Below are 22064 nucleotides of genomic sequence, written 5' to 3'. Positions count from 1 at the left end.
TTCTACAATTTATAGTCTGAAATGTTGTTTTTTTTTAAGTATAAGCTTTTAAAGCATAAAATAGCTACCACGAGTCTATATGGGCTCTAAGTCCACCAAACTAAGATGGAGTTTTGAATAATAGTAAATAGAGTAATTAGTCGATTATACCATTCCTTCAAATGCCGAAGACACATAAACATAGATCGCCGTGTAGGTCTAAATATATTCACGTTGAAAGCATGTTAAAGGATAAAGTGGATTTACATTGCGTTATACAAAATAGATGCTGATCTTGTGACTGTAAAATCGGCATACCGAACATAAATATATATCATTTAACCCGTACCATACGTGTTTTGTATCAATCAATGAAGCTGATGACATTGCTATAAGTGTAACATAAGCAAAGGCAAATAAAACGGATGACGCTTTGCTCTAACATGCTATGTATTGAACAATATATGTGAACAGTACATGTTCTAGCGTGCTAAATCTCAAAGTATGTAAAAGGGATATTTGATTATACAAAATAATTGTAGTACAATGATAGGTTTTTTAATAATAATAGTAAATATACTATTTTTCAATTATTTCATTCTCCATCAAAAAATAATATAAAAGTCTACTTGTATAAAACTGAAAAACGAAACAAAATGAAAATGTCAAGTTTCTTTTTAATTACGTTACTACTGCGCTGATATAATGCTGATATTGAACAAAGAACAACGAAAAAAATTGAAAACAATATTCAAAAACAAGTGTTTTTTTTTGTCAATAAGTCAATATATATGTGAAATGTCAATATTATTTTACTTGATATTTTTTAAATTGTACATGCAAAAAGACCGTTGGAGACTAAAAACAAAAAAAAATAAAATAAAAATATTTTAATAATATAAACAACAGCGAATGCTTTAAATCGACATAAAATTTTTACTGCAAATAAAATATATCGTTATTGTATCATTTATTGTTTCATGGATTTGTTAATTACAAATTTATGTAAAATCACGAGATCCACATGTAATAAACCTGATAATAAAGTTAAAGAATTTTTTAGCCAAATATTTTAGGAGCGAAACTAAAACAATTTTCGAAAATGTGTAAATTCAATTTTAAAGAAATTATTGATTTTTTTCGATATTCCAAAACACAAGCAACAGGACACCCACTTACACCAAGATCAACACGAAATCATCAATCTTCCCGAAATACAGACCAGGTCTTAAAGTGACATTTTTTAAATGTAATCTATACATGAGTGCTCTTGTTGGTCGCAAAATTGTTTATATATATATATATATATATATATATATATATATATATATATATATATATATATATATATATATATATATATATATATATATATAGGATAGTTTTTTAGTTTAATATTACCCCGCGCGTTACATGTTTGCGGCTCTAGTGTCTCTTTCTCAGGATATAGACAGTAAAGTTACAAAGAACTTCTGATTCATTGGATTTTATTTGTCGTGGCACGTGTTTGAAATGCGTGAGTAAATCACTTTCTGTAATAATAAGATAGAACTCAATCCGACAACGGCACAAGTGTCAGGGATGTAGCGGGGACTCTCGTTAGCCCTCGGTTTAAATATCGAATGTCGTGTGCAACCGTATCAGTATTGACGGTTGATTTTCATAAATAAAATAGGCGCCACATTGATAACATGATAGCCACGGGCGCAAAATCACGCCCTGCACCTGATTCAATTTAGTGAAAAACTATATTGACCCATTGTATTAGTAGCCTAAAGTACTGTTTAAAACGAACACAGGCGCCGTACATTTATTGGCAAAGCCAAATTGCCTCTTGCCTTGTCTCAGCCCCGGTCGATATTGCACATTGTTATCCCCTGGTGTATTTTCGTTAACTATCCAAGTTTTAAGTCAATCAGTTGGAAGTTGTAGTAATGCATATAGGACTAGCCCAAAAACCAATCCACAAACAAACCGACGTACCTTCGTATATATATATATATATATATATATATATATATATATATATATATATAATTTTGTAATAAATTAGTAATTTACATCATTCTTTGTAATAGCCTGAGTGTTCGGTTTAGTAGTCCAGTTTTCATTATCGGCTTGTGAGGAATGCTACAGTTATAAAATAATAATAGACATGTTTTTGGTTTTCTCAAATGAACTTTCATGCAGCATAACCATATTACAAATGTTAAATTTAATTTAAGCTAAACATAAAAATGTGAATAAATAATTACATGTTTCGTAGGTATTTACATTTTAAAGTTGAAGGGTTTAAGGGGTAAAGCTCATGGTTGCTAAACCAACAAGTCTCGAGTTCGAACCCTAGGGCTTGGGACAGTCACTGTTCTAGGAAGACAACTCCAAAATCAAACAACTGCTTTCTGGTAGTTTGTTCTTGATTAGAATATATATATATATATATATATATATATATATATATATATATATATATATATATATATATATATATATATATATATATATATATATATATATATATATATATATATATATAATATATTTATATATAAATATAAATAAATATATATATATATATATATATATATATATATATATATATATATATATATATATATATATATATATATATATATATATATATAATTTAATATATATTAAAGTGAACATTATTTTAATTTCAAGTTTACCTACTGAAATCAAGTAGACAACATAAACGCTTGTTAAGCTATAATGACATCACACACATGACTAGAGATAATTTACATCAGACAAATGTGAAAATTCATTTAACAACCTGAATCAGTGACATGAATCTCAAGGCTAAGGTATAAGAGATACATTTAACATGATAAAAGTGACTTGAAACTAATTATAATGATATAACTATCATTTTCATCTTGCTAGTGTTGAAATTATTCTGCTCATCTTATTTAGTTTTCTTGTGGGTTTGTGGCAATATGCAGATCTGTGATCTGCCAAATGTTGTTAATTGGACAACAATGTGACATATTCAGATTTATTAATTTTCTTAAGTTAAAAAATGTGCAATTCTTTTTTTTTATTATTTAACTACTTGCTCTTAGAAGGGAAGGCTTGCACTAAAGCAATATAAATAAACAGTATTTTAAATTTGACATTTATACAGCCCACTTTCCTAGCAAGTTAGTACGCGTATACATTATTTTTTAAATTCACTATATTGATTTTAAGGGTTCCTGCTTTCTATAGAACCCTGCTGACGTTACGCTCTGTAAACTATCTTGACGGCTTGTTAAAAGAGTTTAATACAACCAACGGGGCGAGTTATTTCTTAAGCAGAGTTTTAGAGTGGTTCTGACGTCAGGTATGTTACAGTCCTAGAGGTCAACTTCACAGTCACGTGAACACACGTAGCCTGAATAGTAATAGACATCGTTGTTTGTTTTTTTCCTGACAAGCACCATAAACATAGAAATGTATAACAATAATAATAATAACCCCCGCCCTCCATCGAGCCTATTATTATTAAATCATGAGATCTTCATTATTAGTGGGACAGAAAAAAATATATTCAAAATGTTGATGTTAACTTAATAAAGTTTAGTATTGATTAGTATTGTATGGATTACGTAAAGTGTAAGATTTTAGGTATATTTTTTGAAACCCGTACCAAATTTAGGCCAAATATGAAGTATATCCATACATTTACGAATCAATTCTGTTGTTTTGTGCTGATTAGATTATCTGTCCCAACAAATAAATCAGTCGAGATATGGTTGGGTAAAGTACCAAGCCAGTCTTGTGTTACATTTTCTTACTCTTCGCTCTTTATTTTTTCTAAGCTTGCTATATATGTATTGAATTGGGTGTATTTGTTGAGATAAATTCGATAATACGCTTACTAAGTTGTGCACATCATTCCTAGTGTAAAGTTTAAAGAATAGTTACGAAATGACACTCTTTTGACACATATTCAAACTAAGTTATTTTAAAAAATATAATGATTAGTTCCAAAACACAGTTTTCATTTGAGAAATGTAATGTGTCTTTATACTTTTGTAGCAAAGTGAATTTTGTGTTGGCTTAAAGTTAATGAAGATCCGAAACATTATACCCCTATTATACCGCATTACCGACTTATTGATTTTATCGATTATTTCATTGGGATTTTTTTAAAAGCCACTAGAAGAGCAACCTATTCACGACAGTGAAAGGGTAGCTATTTGAATAACCTGCATAACGTCTTACCAAAGTTTTTTTTTTATTCAGTGGAAGTCGCCTGAACGTATAATTCATGTTTACAGTAGCTACGTTTGTCTCTCTACTCGACAGTGTGTTGGTGACGTTTGCGTGAAGCGCTTGTGACTTAGTTTGCCCCTACACAGCAGTTTGTCTTTAGCAGGTAAAATATCTTCTTTTTTTACTTTCTCTTTTACGGAGTATAGAGAACGTATTGTAATCGTGCAAAAAAAATTGAGATTTTTGCAAATCTTGACGTTTCACACCTCCATGAGTCGGAAAAACATAGTTTTGCAATCTTGTCCGTGTGTGTGTGTGTGTGTGTGTGTTTGTGTGTGTGTGTCTGTGTAAACACGATAACTTGAGTACCGTTACAGATAGGTTGATGAAATTTCATATATAAATATTATATCAAATTTCAACTTTTCAGCGATTTCCGAAAATCGGAGGTGGAAATTTTTCTTCTTTAAATTGTTCAAAAGCCTATAACTTGAGTACTATTTGAGAATAATTTCCGTTGAACAGAAGTAGTAATTGCTCTATTTCCGATTCCTCAAAAACGCATGTGAATTTATAAAGTACTAATAATTTTCCGCACTATTATACACATTTTGTTTTGGGGTCACATGGTGTGCAAATATTTTTTCTCCGCGATTCAATTCAATTTTTAAATGTTTTAGTATTTAAAGTGGATTTACAATAATTTCTATATCCCTAGTTGCTTTCCCAAAGTTTATGGGAAATCACTCCCTGTTTATTTTTAATTAGTCATTGCAACATGTAAGACGAAAACAAATGCTAGCAAAAGAATATTTTGAAAATGGTGATTTATGTTTGAAAGTAAATTTGTAACCATAAACATGTTCACATAAATACATGCATTAAACAAAATACATTGGTACCTTAACATACGAGTGCCGAGAATAAAAGATTATTGAGACATAAGCTGTCGATCGAGCTAAAATTTGCTTATTGAGATAAGAGTAACCAAATTAGCGGGCTTAAACAATTCTTGGAAAAATAATGTGAATTAAAGTGATCGAAAGAACTTTACATTAACAGTGAGTAATTAAACGAATTAAATCTCCTTCTCTAACCTCCACTATCCTAAAACAGACCTACATCTCTATCAGTTTCTTCGGTATGCTTAACAAGTCGTCTGATTTTCAAGGTAAACACGCTTTCTAAAACTAGTTTATTTCTTAAACTATATTCCTATGTATAAGTAAACGTTTCTTATTTGAAATACGTATCCGAAATTCAGGGTGGCGTTTTTTGGGTTCTTGGATCAATAAATTTTATTACAGTTAGACATTAACCACATGTTACATTTCTCCATTGAATTTGCAACGGGGGGGGGGGATCTCACAATCCATAGTGTTTCAATACTTGTCGCTACTTTCATTTAACGAGTCAAACATAAACTATACATATTAATTTATGATCTTAAGCGAGAAATCTAAATTACTATACACTACTATTATTTAACTAACTGTACTTAGAAGGGAAGTCTTGCACTAAAATAGTATACATGAATAATGTTTTAAAATTTAATTTTATACAGCCCGCTTTCCTAAAACGACTAACAAAACAACGAGTTTGTACTAGACTTCTACATAGCGGCAGATTTAGCAAGGCAGTACGTGTAAAACTTTTTCAATAAAATTATAAGTATTGATTTTAAGGGTTCCTGCTTTCTATAGACCTATTCTAAGTTTATTTGGCGGAATAAAAGAACTTAATACAACCAACAGGGCGTTTTATTTCTTACGCTGAGTATCCGGGCGGTACTGAAGTCATGTATGTTTTATGTTTTGAAGATCACTTTCACACATTAATACACGTCTTAATAGCTTTAATAGTAATAGACAGTCTGACATGAACTTCCAAACACTATGAACATACTAATGTAATAATCTTGATTACAATAAAACTACGTAGAAACATTTGAATCTGATTTATGTGTCAATTCTAAACAGACTTTAATAATTAACTGGAGATTTCATGATTATGTGCTGATAATTTATAATATAAAACAGCGCATGTTATTTATTGACTATAAAGTCTTAACTATTACAATTTTTTTGAGTGTGAAAAACAGAATATTAAAAAAGTTGTTATGATCGTTTCTTTAACGTTTAGGTGAAAATATTTATTGTTATATTTATTAGAGTAATAATGTTTTATTATATGTTAAACAACGCAAAATGTATAATTTTTAGAAATTAATTTTAATTTAATTAGAATAATATAATTGTTTACCTTAATAATCTACTAAAATTATGCACTTCTGTTAAAATGATATGCTGGCACTCATGTTTTGTTTCCTTTTTAATAAAAATCAAAGCTTAAAACATTTTGAGAGAAATTTTTAAAAAACATCTTTTTCAACACCGGCATTTTTAGTAGAATTTTTCTGAAACATTACTTCTGTTAGATGAAGGGAGTAACACATATCACACTTTTGAAGGGTTAATAGTTCTGGAAAACTCAATGGGATCGGCGGGAAAGGGGAGGGAATGGACATAGTTAACGCTCCGAATTACTGAATTCCGGACTCTCCAATTAAAAAAAAACCGGTTCACCCTTGTTCAAGGAAGGGGGGGGGGGGGGTTGCAGAGCATTTCGCTAGTTCTGGCACTTTAACTAGCGTCTATAATCAATTTCCTTTATCTCCCCGCCCCATTAAATACCACGCTGTGAGTTTTTCGCAATACACCCCCCCCCCCCCCAGGTAAAGATTAAAAAAAACATCGAAAAACCGAGTTGTGTCACTTTATCTTACGTATAAAAATATTATAATGAAATGTTCGTCAAATTGATAAAACGATTACGAATATTTATGGGTAACCACATCTTCTGACCAACGATTTTTATCGCCTTATTACGTAAACATGAGACTGGAAAGGCCAGTTTGGTGAAATGGGGAGGGGGGGGGGGGTTATCCATTAAAATTAAACAAAATTAAAACCGCTGTAAGCTGGTATAAAATGCTTCGCAACACCCCCCCCCCCCCCCCCACATGCTTTGTTTTTACTCACTGGAAGGTTATGTAATGTGTAATCGCGGACATTTTTACCGATTATTGATTTATTGCGTATTACACGAACGTAATAAATCTGGTAGCTTTGGTCTTTTAACACAATAAACATATTTTTATATGAGTTAATGCAATAATAATATTCTGTAGGAAAATGTTTATATTAAGCGTGATTGATTTTAATTAAGTAAGGATCTATGTTTTGCTAAGTTTTTTTAAATACATTTTTTCTTAATAAATCGTTTTTGAAAACCTATTAGCCTGCAGACGGAAATAAAATTATTTCGCTCACTAAGTAGGCCAGTAAGTATCTAGTCATGCCATATGCTTTGCGTAGAAGTTGCATAATACGATATGTGCTTAGCCAGGTCTTTTAACCAAAACATGTAATTACCCGGATCTGTCCTTGAACTCAAGATTAAAAAATCAAGCATGTAACCTGGTGAAATGTATCAGACGAATGATATGTAATGTCAGAGACAAGCGTCTAGCGAGATTTCTCTAGGCGTAAAAGGTGCGAAGATGAAAAGCGACCGAATAGGCTTGTGTTAAATAGGTAATGCGCGGGCTATTTTTGCGATAGGGTAAAGCTCCTGCCATATTGAAATAAAACGCACTATCCATTGGTTTTAAATATAACTAATGGTGCCTTCATTTTAAAGATTTGTTATTTTATAGTGACCAATCCTATGGCTCAATTTTAAAACCACGTGATTGTATATGTTGGCCCCTGTTTTCCGGATACTTTTCGTGGTCATTTGTTTAATTGCTGTGATTAGTGTTAGTGTTCTAAATTAATTAGTGTTCTTAAATTAAAATTATTCGGACTCATCATCATCTTTTCCGTTTGTGTTTAAAACACATGGGACATACTAAAAATGTATCTGTTTCAATTACCTCGGCAAAAAAGTGGATAATGTGGTCCTTATTACTTGCAGATGAAATTGATTTCTAAACCCTTTTGGTAAGTAAAGCTTTAAATACATTTTGAAAAAAATATAGTCGCATGTGTATAGAAGCGGTCTTTTGTGTAGATTATATTAAAATTCTACATTTTAAAATATCACTCTATGATGTTAACTTTTCAAAGTCTACCCCACCTAAATGTTGCATATATTGTGATAAACGTCCAAACTATCATCGCTCGTCATTCCACCCCCTTTAACCACGCATGAATATGACATAACTTTTAGACCCCTATGTAAAACAAAATAATCGCCTGATGTATAAGGGGATATGCGCGGAAAAAAATCACAAAATTTCTTATTTTTCGTCATGATGGGTTTCTTGCACTTTTGTGTACTTTGTCCATTTTTGCATAAAGAAAATAATACCTTTAAAGAGAACAAATATTTTATGTGTTTGAATTACGATTTTTATGACCCTATTAATTAAAAAATAATTATTTTTTCCCAATCTTACAAGCTCTCTATGAAAAGTTTTATATCCGTCAATATATTGTATTTGACATCATGGGAAAGCTGGATTTCTCATGTATTTAATAAACTTAATTTTCTACATCTCGGAAACACCCAAAGCTTACAATCGGCTTTGCAGTTTACACATATATGGTACTTTCCTGACCTAGTTTATGTTACTTTTGGCTGTTTTTCTCAGTTCGTAGGTTTTTAACACTAAAAAGCCTACTACTTTTTTATTTATTAAACAATGCAAACCATATTTTAAGAAGATTTTGTTAATGTGAAAAGACAACTTTTGTCAAGAGGGAATTGTGATTGCTTTCATAGGAAAAAAGTATTTGGTAATTAATATGCACATTTTGAAACTTTTGAATACTAAAAAGGGTACGATGTTTTAGACCTAGTAAATTTCTTACTAGTAATTATTTCAAAAAGTTGTCGTGACAAAAGTTTTAGTATATACTGAAATATAAGCAGTTTAAATTTGATTGCTCTAGGTACATAAATAAAAAAGCCTTAGTATTTTTAAAAGTACCGAAAAATTCAAAATGGCGGAGGTTTTTTGGGTTTCCATGACAACCAAAATTGTTTTCGACCCTTTTTTTTGCTGTTTAATACTTGCTTTTATATACCAAATATGATAAAAGTATTCAAAAGGCTTTAGATCTTAAAATGTAAAAAATAGAAAAAAAACATAGCATATCCCAATAAATAGGCATTACCATGTGCTCAAACAAATTGTATGGAAACAAGTATCATTGGTACCTATATTATCAAACATACCCTTTTAGATACTACAATATCGATCTATATTTTAAGCGTGAAACTTCTAATCATGTGGGTTCCTTTAAACTTTTTATGTTTTATATATACGGAAATAGTTTAATACAGTTAAATACGCTCGACTTCGAGATTTTCCCGCACCCCCACGCATACTTATCGCATTTATCTAACCTTCATTTTATAGACATATGGAAATAATTTAATACAGTAAAGGTTATAATAAATACACACAACTACGTGACTTTTCCTTCACCCCCCCCCCCCCTCCGTATACTTATCGCATTATGTGCACAACTCACCCCTACCCACACCTTCACCTACATTTTAAGTACACACATTCTTTCGTCAACTCTGAATGCAATGTTTACAACTTTTTTACAATTTTTGTTTACTTTATGTTTTAGACTTATGGAAATTTAATACAGTTAATTTAATAATAAAAGCACACAACTTCGTGGCTTTTCGCACCCACTTGCATACTTATCGCATTACGTTCACAAATCAACCCTATCCACACCATCATTATTTTAAGTACAACGTTCTTTAATCAACACTGAGTGAAATGTTTATATTTTTTTTTTACATTTTTCTAATGTCGTAGAGCAGGGGTCTCCAAACTTCGGCCCGCGGGCCGGATGCGGCCCGCGAGGTCCTCTCATCCGGCCCGCGGCGATCCTTTTTTCCACGGAATAAGTGTTTGTTAGAGGTGGCCCAGAAAATTCAAAACAATTTGAAAATGTAGCTTTAAGTGCAAATACTATTGCCCGCCGTGTTGCAGACAATGGTGAAAACATCGTGACTCAAATAGCGTAAAATGCAAGCAAGTTTCGCAATTTTTCAATTGCAATGGATTATTCCCTGGACAACTGTTCCACCTCAACTTCTTGTGTTCATTAGAGGTGTGGATGAAGACATAAACATAACAAAAGAGCTGGCTTCCCTACATAGAATGTATTGCACTGTTACCGTATAAGATATCTAACCATACAAGATACAAACACAAAATCGCAAGATGTCTCATATTTCACAGCAGTAAGATGGCTGAGTTCCCCACGTCATTTGCATGCGAGATTATCAAAGACGTCCAGCTGCAGTTTCAGTAGCGGTCTTCTGACATGGATTCAAAGGCAAAAGAAGTGAAACTGTTCCAAAACCCATTTGAAGCAAATGTAGCCAGATGCAAAGATAAACTGCATCTGGAGGTCATAAGAGACACGTTCACATGAGAGTGGGTGGGTTTTTTAAAAGTTTTGCACAAGAAAGACTTTCATAGTATTAAAACTTTTGCATCAAAGTATATTTACAATTTGGAACAAGATACCTGTGAACAAACATTTTCAAGAATGAAATACGTGAAGAATAATTTGAGAGCAAACTTGGGACTCGAGTGTGTTGTTGGCCCCGACAGTGTTTCTTTCAGAGTTTTTTTCTCCGGGGGGGGGGGACGACGACACTTGAAATTTATATATTTCTATGTAAATGATATTTCGATTGGGGGGGGGGGGTACCACCTGTCCAAGGAGATGTCCTGAAGAAACTCTGGTCCTCGAACTGATATTTGATAGTTAATGCGGCCCTCGGGCTGAAAAGTTTGGAGACCCCTGTCGTAGAGCTATATAATATCAGGATCGCGTACGTTAGGAAGGTTTTCTATAATACATATATGTAACGAAGTATAAAAGTGCCAAATATCTATATCAGACAAGGTTGCAAAGTATTTCATCATATAGCTTGTATACTTCCCATCAATTGTTCCCTTACAAATCTTATCTGCCTCACTTCAACATATTACAACGTCTTACTCTCTAACTTACTAATGGAATATATATATATATATATATATATATATATATATATATATATATATATATATATATATATATATATATATATATATCGATGGTCTCGGTCACAAACCGTCTAACTCAAAAAAATTCGATTTTCTTTTTTTTACATAAATCAAAAGCCAATATGATTCCCCATAATGCCTGAAAATATTAGAGAAATCTGTAGAATGATTATTGAGATATAATCATTTGAACAAACCGTCTATTATTTCTAGCGCTGAAAATCTCGGAGCAAAACGAATATCGCTATATTTGTCAGTATACTTTTGATCGGGAACGTAGTCGCACGCCGTAATCACACAATTTTACAGCACAGCAGTCACAGTACTTATAGGTAAGGACATTTGATTAATTATGTTTAGCTATTCAATTTCATTTTATCATTTTAAAGAATAATAAACAAATAATATTTGTTTAATATAGCCTATTTCCAGATTTTCAATAACAAAACGGATTTGTTTATAATTTTTTTTTGGCTAACACAATGCTTTGAAACTAGCTCTTCATTCTAGAATCTAAATATCAATCAAAACAATATTATTCGAATTAATTTCCACAAGAATGTGCAATAAATTTAATTATTGTTAATTCACTACTAGTTTTAGATTGAGGGTTTAGATACGTGTTAAGAAATGTTTCTAATTGTTTGTTACAAAATGTTTGGCGTACATGTTAAACGACATGGTTAGTTGTCTTTAGTAAATGCTTTTATGATTAATTTTTCAACAGACCAGCCTCTCTCAACATACCAGCCTCTCTCAACATACCAGCCTCTCTCAGCATACCAGCCTCTCACAACAGACCAGTCTTACCACATAACAGACCAGCCTCTCTCAACAGACCAGCCTGTCTAAACAGACCAGACTTACCACATAACAGACCAGCCTCTCTCAACAGACCAGACTCTCTCAACAGATTAGGCTCTCTCAACAGACCAGCCTCTCTCGACAGACCAGCCTCTCTCAACAGACCAGCCTCTCTCAACAGACCAGCCTCTCTCAACAGACCAGCCTCTCTCGACATACCAGCCTCTCTCAACAGATTAGGCTCTCTCAAAAGACTAGCCTCTCTCAACATATCAGCCTCTATCAACAGACCAGCCTCTCTCAACAGACCAGCCTCTCTCAAAAGACCAGCCTCTCTCAACATACCAGCCTCTCTCAACAGATTAGCCTCTCTCAAAAGACTAGCCTCTCTCAACATATCAGCCTCTCTCAAGAGACCAGCTTCTCTAAACAGACCCGCCTCTCCCAACAGACCCGCCGCTTTCAACAGACCAGCCTCTCTCAACATACCAGCCTCTCTCAACAGACCAGTCTCTCTCAACAGACCAGCCTCTCTTAACATACCAGCCTCTCTCAACAGACCAGCCTCTCAACATATCCGTCTCTCTCAACAGACCAGTCTTACCATACAAGACACCAGCATCTCTCAACAAACCCGCCTTTCACAACAGACCATTCGTAACATACAAAAGACCAAACTCTCTTAAATGCTCAATCTTACCATATAGGACACCAGAATATATCAACAAACTTGTCTAACTCTTTAAGACACCAGTAACTCACAAGAGACCAATCTCTCTCAGCAGACCAGTCGTAATATACAAAAGACCAATCTATCTCAACTGACCAATCTTACCCTCCCAGATACCAGCCTCTATCAACAGCCCATTCTTACCATACAAGAGACCAGCCTCTATCTAGAGATTAGTCTTATCCTACAATAGACAAGCCTCTCTCAACACACCAGTCTTACCATACAATACACCAGCCTTTTTTAACAGATCAGTCGTAACATACAATAGACCAGCTTCACATAACAGACATTAGACACCAACCTCTTTCAAAAAGACGAGCCTTACCATACAAGAGACCAGCCGATCTCAAAAGACCAGTCAGACCTATCAGATATTCGTGCACTGCCATGCAAGCCTGATGCTACTGTCTACTTCAAAGTGAATTAGTAGATAGCTGGCAATTGCTAAACTAGGGTCGTAAGATTATGATCTCATCTGTAGCCCCTGTCAAGTTGTACAAGAGCAGAAAAAAAGATAAAAGCTGTCATATTTGAGCACCTAAAAGCAAGTAATAAACACAACTATTTATGATGATTTCCCTGATTTTAAAAATATGTTTCCATTGTGATGTTTCAAACATTTAACAAGTCTAGTGCTAAATACAGACATAATGAATACAGTCGAAAGCGATAAAGCCATACTAAAACATCTCTACTAAAAATTAAACTGACCCCATAATGTAGAATAAACTCAAATAATTAAAATATGAGCCCAAAACTATAATCTAAATATTATGAAGTGTTAATTATAACTTAAAAACATAAACATAACTAAATCACGTTCATTGAACAAAACGAACGAACTCGGATGAAACCAAAATTCTCGGCTCAAAACAGCTAAGTCTGCGCGCGCACAGATAGACGGTTTGCACCGAGAATTTTAGACCGAGCAAACCGTCTATCTTTTTAAACCTGCTATAATTTTGTAAATATTAAAAAAACTCATTTTAAAACACTACAGTATAGTCGGTAGAGAGTTTCTTCGGAGATATCATTAAAAAAATGTGTATTAGAGCGATCGAGAAGGAAATAATCAGTTTTTTGTCTCTCCTGTAAAATTTACATTCTCAGAGTTAAACGGTTTGCGACCGAGACCATCGATATATAGGCCTATATAAAGCAAGGTATATTTGTTTGTTTATTTGTCTTCTATGCATTACTAGACCTTTCAACCGATCGCCATGAAACTTTGGGAAGTTGTAAAGAATATGCAATGAAAGTTTCTGCAAATAAAATAATTCAAATTTGCAGGGATGGCGTCCCGGTAGGGCGCAGTTTATTTTTTTTTTCTATGAGCGCTATATAAAAAATAATGGTTAAACGCGATTCCTCGCCGTTCACCCGATCGCCATTAAACTTTTCTTATATATATATATATATATATATATATATATATATATATATATATATATATATATATATATATATATATATACATATATATATATACATTTCAATCAAGTGTGTTCCCTTGGGGATACGCTGGATGAAAAACGGATTGTTGCGTTGGGAAATTTGTGAGTGACACATTTCACAATTTTTAGCATATTAGCTAGTGACAGTCTGACGTTTGATAGACACCACAATGTAAGGTTACAATTGTGGTGCTAGAGTCACGTGAGCGGCTACTAGTAACGTCCCTTTTTTTCAAAATTTGCCCCAGCCAGCGCTATTACAGATACACGCTCGTAATGATTCGTGGCCATTTTATTAGAGTGGAGATATTTAAGTGTAGAGTCGCCAAGGATCAAATGGTGTTTTGTTGTTTAGTTGGTGTTTGGGGCGGCGACACGTTTTTAGTGAAGTAATGATAACAGTAATATGAAGTAATGACCACTGGGTCATTTGACGGCCTAGACCGATAGAACGCTGCATTATGTATCTTATGCATCATGTACTTTTAGCGCGTTGTCGTTGCAGGGTGTTGGGACTCAAATGTTCATATAAAAGATTTTTAGTTTAAGTGGCTGCCTTCTGTGTAATGATTAAATTTCCTGTCTACTAATTTTAGTGTGAGAATTGTGCTGTATTTGTTTCACCATTTTCTGATTTTCTTCCACAATGTTTTTAATACCTTATTGTATTTATATTTCAGTTGATGCTATGTGTTCAGTTTTCGTAAATTGGTTTCAAGCTTTTCATGGAGATGAAGAAATATATAATTGGTCTGAGCATGAAACGCAACTTTGAACACCATCCGTGCGATATTTATTGATGCAAAAGTAACCAAAGGGCGTATGCACATTCTACATTGTATAAAAATGGGCAATGCGTTCAAGATAGAGGAATTTAATGCCTTAACTATTGCGTCTCGAAATGGAGACGACAAGGAGGTATATATTCTAATAAAAGCAGGAAAAGACATAAATTATGTGGAAGATGATGGATGGAATGCCTTAATGATTGCATCTGAAAATGGACATAAAAAGGTGGTAGATATTCTTATTAAAGCAGGAGCAGACATAAAACATGTAGAAAATGATGGTTGGAGTGCCTTAATGCTTGCATCTGAAAATGGACACGACAAAGTTGTAGATATTCTTATTAAAGCAGGAGCAGACATAAATCACGAGGAAGATGATGGATGGAATGCCTTAATGATTGCATCTGAAAATGGACATAAAAAGGTGGTAGATATTCTTATTAAAGCAGGAGCAGACATAAAACATGTAGAAAATGATGGTTGGAGTGCCTTAATGCTTGCATCTGAAAATGGACACGACAAAGTTGTAGATATTCTTATTAAAGCAGGAGCAGACATAAATCACGAGGAAGATGATGGATGGAATGCCTTAATGATTGCATCTCATGTTGGACACGACAAGGTGGTAGATATTCTTATTAAAGCAGGAGCAGACATAAATTATGTAAAGCAAAATGGATATAATGCCTTAATGTTTGCATCTCATGTCGGACACGACAAGGTGGTAGATATTCTTATTAAAGCAGGAGCAGACATAAATTATGTAAAGCAAAATGGATATAATGCCTTAATGATTGCATCTCAAAATGGACACGACAATTTGGTTGATATTCTTATAAAAGCAGGAGCAGACATAAACTATGTAAAACAAGATGGATATAAGGCCTTAATGATTGCATCTCAAAATGGACACGACAAGGTGGTAGATATTCTTATTAAATCAGGAGCAGACATAAATCACGTGGAAGATGTTGGATGGAATGCCTTAATGATTGCATCTCATGTTGGACACGACAAGGTGGTAGATATTCTTGTTAAAGCAGGAGCAGACATAAATTATGTAAAGCAAAACGGATATAATGCCTTAATGACTGCATCTCAAAATGGACACGACAAGCCTATAAATATTCTTATTAAAGCAGGAGCAGACATAAACTATGTAAAACAAGATGGATATAATGCCTTAATGACTGCATCTCAAAATGGACACGACAAGGTGGTAGATATTCTTATTAAAGCAGGAGCAGACATAAACTATGTAACACAAGATGAATTTAATGCATTAATGATTGCATCTCTAGATGGACACGACTCGGTGGTAGATATTCTTATTAAGGCAGGAGCAGACTTTAACTATGTAAGACAAGATGGATGTAATGCCTTAATGATTGCATCTCAAAATGGACACGACAAGCCTGTAGATATTCTTATTAAAGCAGGAACAGAAATAAACTATGTAAAACAAGATGGATATAATGCCTTAATGATTGCATCTCAGAATGGACACGACAAGGTGGTAGATATTCTTATTAAAGCAGGAGCAGACATAAACTATGTAACACAATATGAATTTAATGCATTAATGATTGCATCTCTAGATGGACACGATAAGGTGGTAGATATTCTTATTAAAGCAGGAGCAGACATAAACTATGTAAAACAAGATGGATATAAGGCCTTAATGATTGCATCTCAAAATGGACACGACAAGGTGGTAGATATTCTTATTAAAGCAGGAGCAGACATAAACTATGCAAAACAAGATGGATATAATGCCTTAATGATTGCATCTCAAAATGGTCACGACAAGGTGGTAGATATTCTTATTAAAGCAGGAGCAGACATAAATTATGTAACACAAGATGGATATAATGCCTTAATGATTGCATCTCTAAATGGACACGACAAGGTGGTAGATATTCTTATTAAAGCAGGAGCAGACATTAACTATGTAACACAAGATGGATATAATGCCTTAATGATTGTATCTCAAAATGGTCACGACAAGGTGGTAGATATTCTTATTAAAGCAGGAGCAGACATAAATTATGTAACACAAGATGGATATAATGCCTTAATGATTGCATCTCTAAATGAACATTACAAGGTGGTAGATATTCTTATTAAAGCAGGATCAGACATAAACTATGTAAAAATGGATGGATATAATGCCTTAATGATTGCATCTCAAAATGGTCACGACAAGGTGGTAGATATTCTTATTAAAGCAGGAGCAGACATAAACTATGTAACACAAGATGGATATAATGCCTTAATGATTGCGTCTCTAAATGGACACGACAAGGTGGTAGATATTCTTATTAAAGCAGGAGCAGACATACATCACGTGAAAGATGATGGGTGGAATGCCTTAATGATTGCATCTAAAAATGGACACGACAAAGTGGTAGATATTATAATAAACTGTGGAGCAGACATAACTTATGTAGCGGAAATAGCTAAAGACACTTCATTTTTATGGGATCGAAAAAATAATTCTGAAGATTGCCTCATTACGTTTAGCTTAACAACGACTCTATTGTTGAAATTAATTGATGTGTGTTTTCTTGCATTTGAAAATAAGCACAAACATGTTATTGATATGTTATCATTAATGAACTTTAAAATTTTCGATAAAACAACATCAACAAAATTGTTTCATTTTTTAATATCTATATTTAAAAAAGGTATTTATAATTCATCAATATTATGAATATATATATATATATATATATTGAAATTGTTTAGAATTTTCTGGGCAAAGTTCCTTAGCCACCTCTAACACACATTTTTCCGTGGACAAAAACACCTTGCGGGACGTAGTTTGTAGACCCCTGATTTAGAGTATTAAGATAAATTACACCAACAATGATATCTTCTAGACATGTATATTAAGCTAATTTAATTGAACACGATGATCCATTGGCGTTGAATGAATTTAGAATCAGTACAGTATAAATATTTAGTGTGAAGACTTGTCATTATGTCATTATGTCTTGCCAAAACCAGAAACTAAATCCCTATCTTCACCCTTTACAATAATCTTCTTACAAACTTTTTCCAAAACATCTATCGTAAAATATATTTCATCCCCACCTTTAGTTGTATCGTTTACTCTAACCATTTCTTATAATTGCCCATTGCCTAACGCATGAAATTAAACCTTACCGTTAAACTAACTGTAACTAAATCCCTCTCTTAACCTAACTCTATCCCTACCAATGTTGTTATATATTTTTCAATGCGGTTCACTTTAGCATCTGTTCCAATTAACTAAAACTTTAAACAAATACTAATATACACGTAACACCGATTTAGAAATTACATTTTAAATTAGCTAAATGCCTGCATTAATGTGTATCAACTTCTAGAATTGAATAATCAACTATAACGAATATGTACCCTTGGGATCAGTATACTAATACATATCGTATTTTTATTAAATACACAGCACTAAAACAAGATGTACAAAACGACACCAAAAACGAACTGAGCGACTCAACCGTCAGTGCACAAAATGACGCAGATGTCCGCAACTTTGAAAGGTAAGTAATTTGTGTAGCTTACAGGAACATGTCTAGACATTTGCAACAAAGAACTGATACATTATAACTAACAAAAATTACATACGTCAATCACATATCACTTAAATGCATTACTTTTTAATAATGCTTGAAAAAAATATTTTTATATTGTTTTGAGAGGTATATGAAGAATATAGTCAAGTAAAAAATATTTTTAGTTTAAACATGTTCTTTAATTAAAAATCGAATTGTTGCATGTCTGTAACATTATGTAGTAAGGTGATACTTTTTGCGACAGTTGTTGATCTTGTCACAACAAAGATATATGTTGCACTTGTGGCAAACTGTTTGAGCTTAATGTGAATTTGCACCTGTCATTGCACTATTCCACGAGACTTAGTGTCCACACTGTTCAAGGATATCCAGGGTCCTTACTGGTCTTGTAGATCCAGGGTCCACCCTGGCCCTGGAGGTCTAGGCTCCACACTGGTCAAAGAGATCCAGGGTCCACACTGGTCCTGAAGATCCAGGGTCCACACTGATCCTGAAGATCCCGGGCCACACTGATCCTGAAGATCCAGGGTCCAGACTGGTTCAGGATATCCAGGGTCCACACTGGTCCAGGATATCTATGGCCCACACTGGTTCAGGAGATCCAAGGTCCACACTAGTCCACGAGACTGGGTGCCCACACTGGTCCAGCATATCCAGGGTCCACACTGGTCCAGGATATCCAGGGTCACACTGGTATAGGATATCCAGGATCCACACTGGTCCAGGAGATCCAGGAAGATACTCTGGATCACCAAGAGCATCTACTTCATAATATTCTTCACGTTGATTCACCTTTGATTTCGTAATGATTATTCTGAAACTAGAAGAAAAACAAGGTACTATATAATCACCAATGCTGATGTATAAAGTAAAAAAAAATAGTGCAAAAGTAGGTCAATATGCATAACGTTGCAGTACAGCAACCAACGTTTTTTGAAGATTTATTATAAATTATGAATTGATTTTCGAAATAACACATACAATATGTAATACATACCTTAGGTAGTCAGAAAAATATTTTTTTTTAAAATTCCAAAACCAGTTTATTCGACTTTGATGAACTTTGAAACGCCAACCAAAAATGCTGAGATAAAAAAACTTGTGACCATGCACACATTTGAGATCGGCTTGGTGGTAAAACAAATCTAGGTCACTTAGACATGCCCAAGCTGTAGGTTAACATTGTAGCAGTCAAATAACGCGATGCACATAATAAAACATGTTTAGGCTAATATTTTATGGGAAGGTAACTGTTAGTTGCAGATCTGTAGCGGTATGCATTTAAGGGATATATTCTAATACTAACCGCGAGACTTAATTCAATGTATATCTTTTCACATAGAAGGTACTAGACAGGTAAACTCATAGGCCTACTGTGCTGTGAACTTTGTCAATAAATGTAACGCTTCCCAATCACCCCGTGATCACCCAGTTGATTCCCATTATGGCAAGCTAACTTATTCCGCAGAACATAACCCCTTTAACATCTACCCTCTATTTTACCCATACGCAGTCTAATAAGTTAAAGTAGGATATTACTCGATCATGAGGATGTAGATCGATATTAAATTAAAGATCATGATCGTACTATTCTAAATATGAAGGCTTTAGAATGATTTGTTACATTTATATTTAGACCATTATGCAATTATCCACACCGTTGTTATCGAAGCATGTCAATGTTTTGTGTTTTTATTTTCTTGAGACTTTTATTACTTCTCATTATGTCGATTTTTAAAAGAAAAAAAACAAATACATCCAAACAAATATTACACATGTTGTGTATATATAATTTGTATAAAAACAGATCCATCGATTGCTATGTACAGATTGTTCTTCTCTCTCGCGACAATCAGGTAGGAAGTTAAATTGTTTTATTAATACAGAAACACACAATATATTAAGTGTTAATAGTGATTACGATTTATTTTCGTGACTGTCGTGTTACGGAATTACCGACTCATGAGTTGACCTCCCATAAGCCAGGGAGGCCTCGACGTAGTAAACTCCGACTAACTGGCATTTGTGGACTGAAACAAAGATATTTGTTTGAACACGACACGTTGGTCACGTTTCATCCGTAGGTTCTCACCAGGCTTGTCTTCCCCACCCACCAGGCGCGGTACGCCGTGTCCTACCACCTGGTACCCAGTTTGACCGTTGGAGGGGGAGGTTTAGGACCTTAAAAAATGTTAGGGACACATTGTTGCCTTCACGTACAAACCCGAAAGTGCCGGGAGGTCGACTTTTTCGGTCGGGTGCTTTTTTCGTTTCAGCGGGTGAGCTGTGTCTACGATAATACTTTTCCACTCTCCGCCCAATACAGGTTACCGGATGACCAGGCTAGCACACCTATAACATAAGGGTGGGGGGGGGGGGGGCATTGATCCGCTTTCCCCCTTCAGCTGACAATCAGGCGGTCTTGTCGTCAAAGTTTATATTAGTTATGATTTTACATTAATAGATCTAGATCTATATTAAATTTTAATAAGGCTATATTTTGTATTAAACAAAAACAACTCTACTTAAACCAACACTGATTGCACAGTTAATTATCTGCTCAGCTGTTGTATGGTTTAAATTTATTTCAAATGGTTAGTAATTATCAAAAACTAAGGGCTCCATTACAATTATTTAGTGTATTAAAGTAAATATATTGCAACTAAGACAACAGTGGCTCTTAGAATTCGTTATTAAGAGGTTTAACTGGAAAGAAAACCAGCAAGGAAAAATAGTTTTATCATATTTGGCATATAAAAGTAAGTATTAAACAGCAAAAAAAAGGATCGAAAACAATTTTGGTTGTCATGGAAACCCAAAAAACCTCCGCCATTTTGAATTTTTTGGTACTTTTAAAAATACTAAGGCTTTTTTATTTATGCACCTATAGCAATCAAATTTAAACTGCTTATATTTCAGTATATATTAAAACTTTTGTCACGACAACTGTTTGAAATAATTACTAGTAAGAATTTTACAAGGTCTAAACAATCGTACCCTTTTTAGTATTCAAAAGTTTAAAATTTGCATATTAATTACCAAATACTTTTTTCTATGAAAGCAATCACAATTCCCTCGTGACAAAAGTTGTATTTTTGCATCAAGAACAATTACTGAAAATATGGTTGGCATTGTTTAATAAATAAAAAAGTAGTAGGCTTTTTAGTGTAAAAAACATGCGAACTGAGAAAAACAGCCAAAAGTAACGAAAACTATTAGTTTATTAGACACATGAGAAATTCAGCTTTTCAATGATGTCAAATACACTATAATGACGGTTATAGAACTTTTCATAGAGAGCTTGTAAGATTGGGAAAAATTGATTATTTTTTAATTAATAGGTTAAAAAAATCGTAATTCAAACACATAAAATATTTTTTTCTCTTTAAGGTTATTATTTTCTTTATACAAAAA

At 33.6% G+C, this 22064-nt stretch overlaps 1 protein-coding gene across 1 annotated transcript; it reads left to right on the top strand.

Moving 5' to 3' along the window:
- The first annotated feature begins 15130 nt into the window (after nucleotides 1–15130).
- On the top strand, nucleotides 15131–17348 carry LOC131944097 (ankyrin repeat domain-containing protein 50-like). Its single transcript, XM_059304605.1, has 5 exons — nucleotides 15131–15679; nucleotides 15794–16075; nucleotides 16340–16445; nucleotides 16608–17182; nucleotides 17331–17348. The coding sequence occupies exons 1-5, from the start codon at nucleotides 15131–15133 to the stop codon at nucleotides 17346–17348; spliced, it is 1530 nt and encodes a 509-aa protein (XP_059160588.1).
- The last annotated feature ends 4716 nt before the right edge of the window (nucleotides 17349–22064 follow it).

This window comes from Physella acuta, unplaced genomic scaffold (assembly GCF_028476545.2).
Source record: "Physella acuta isolate Inbredline_101_S28 unplaced genomic scaffold, ASM2847654v3 ptg000481l, whole genome shotgun sequence".
In the NCBI taxonomy this organism is placed as follows: Eukaryota; Metazoa; Mollusca; class Gastropoda; family Physidae; genus Physella; species Physella acuta.
Note: the sequence above shows the minus strand (reverse complement) of the source record. Positions and strands in the feature narration are given on the sequence as shown.

What these genes read in the sequence shown, in the direction of transcription:
- LOC131944097 (XM_059304605.1), top strand. Translation starts at nt 15,131, where the DNA reads ATGGGCAATGCGTTCAAGATAGAGGAATTTAATGCCTTAACTATTGCG. An exon ending in CCTTAATGATTGCATCTCAT is followed by an intron (nt 15,680 to 15,793) that starts GTTGGACACGAC and finishes GGACACGACAAG; the next exon opens with GTGGTAGATATTCTTATTAA. An exon ending in CCTTAATGATTGCATCTCAT is followed by an intron (nt 16,076 to 16,339) that starts GTTGGACACGAC and finishes TATGTAACACAA; the next exon opens with GATGAATTTAATGCATTAAT.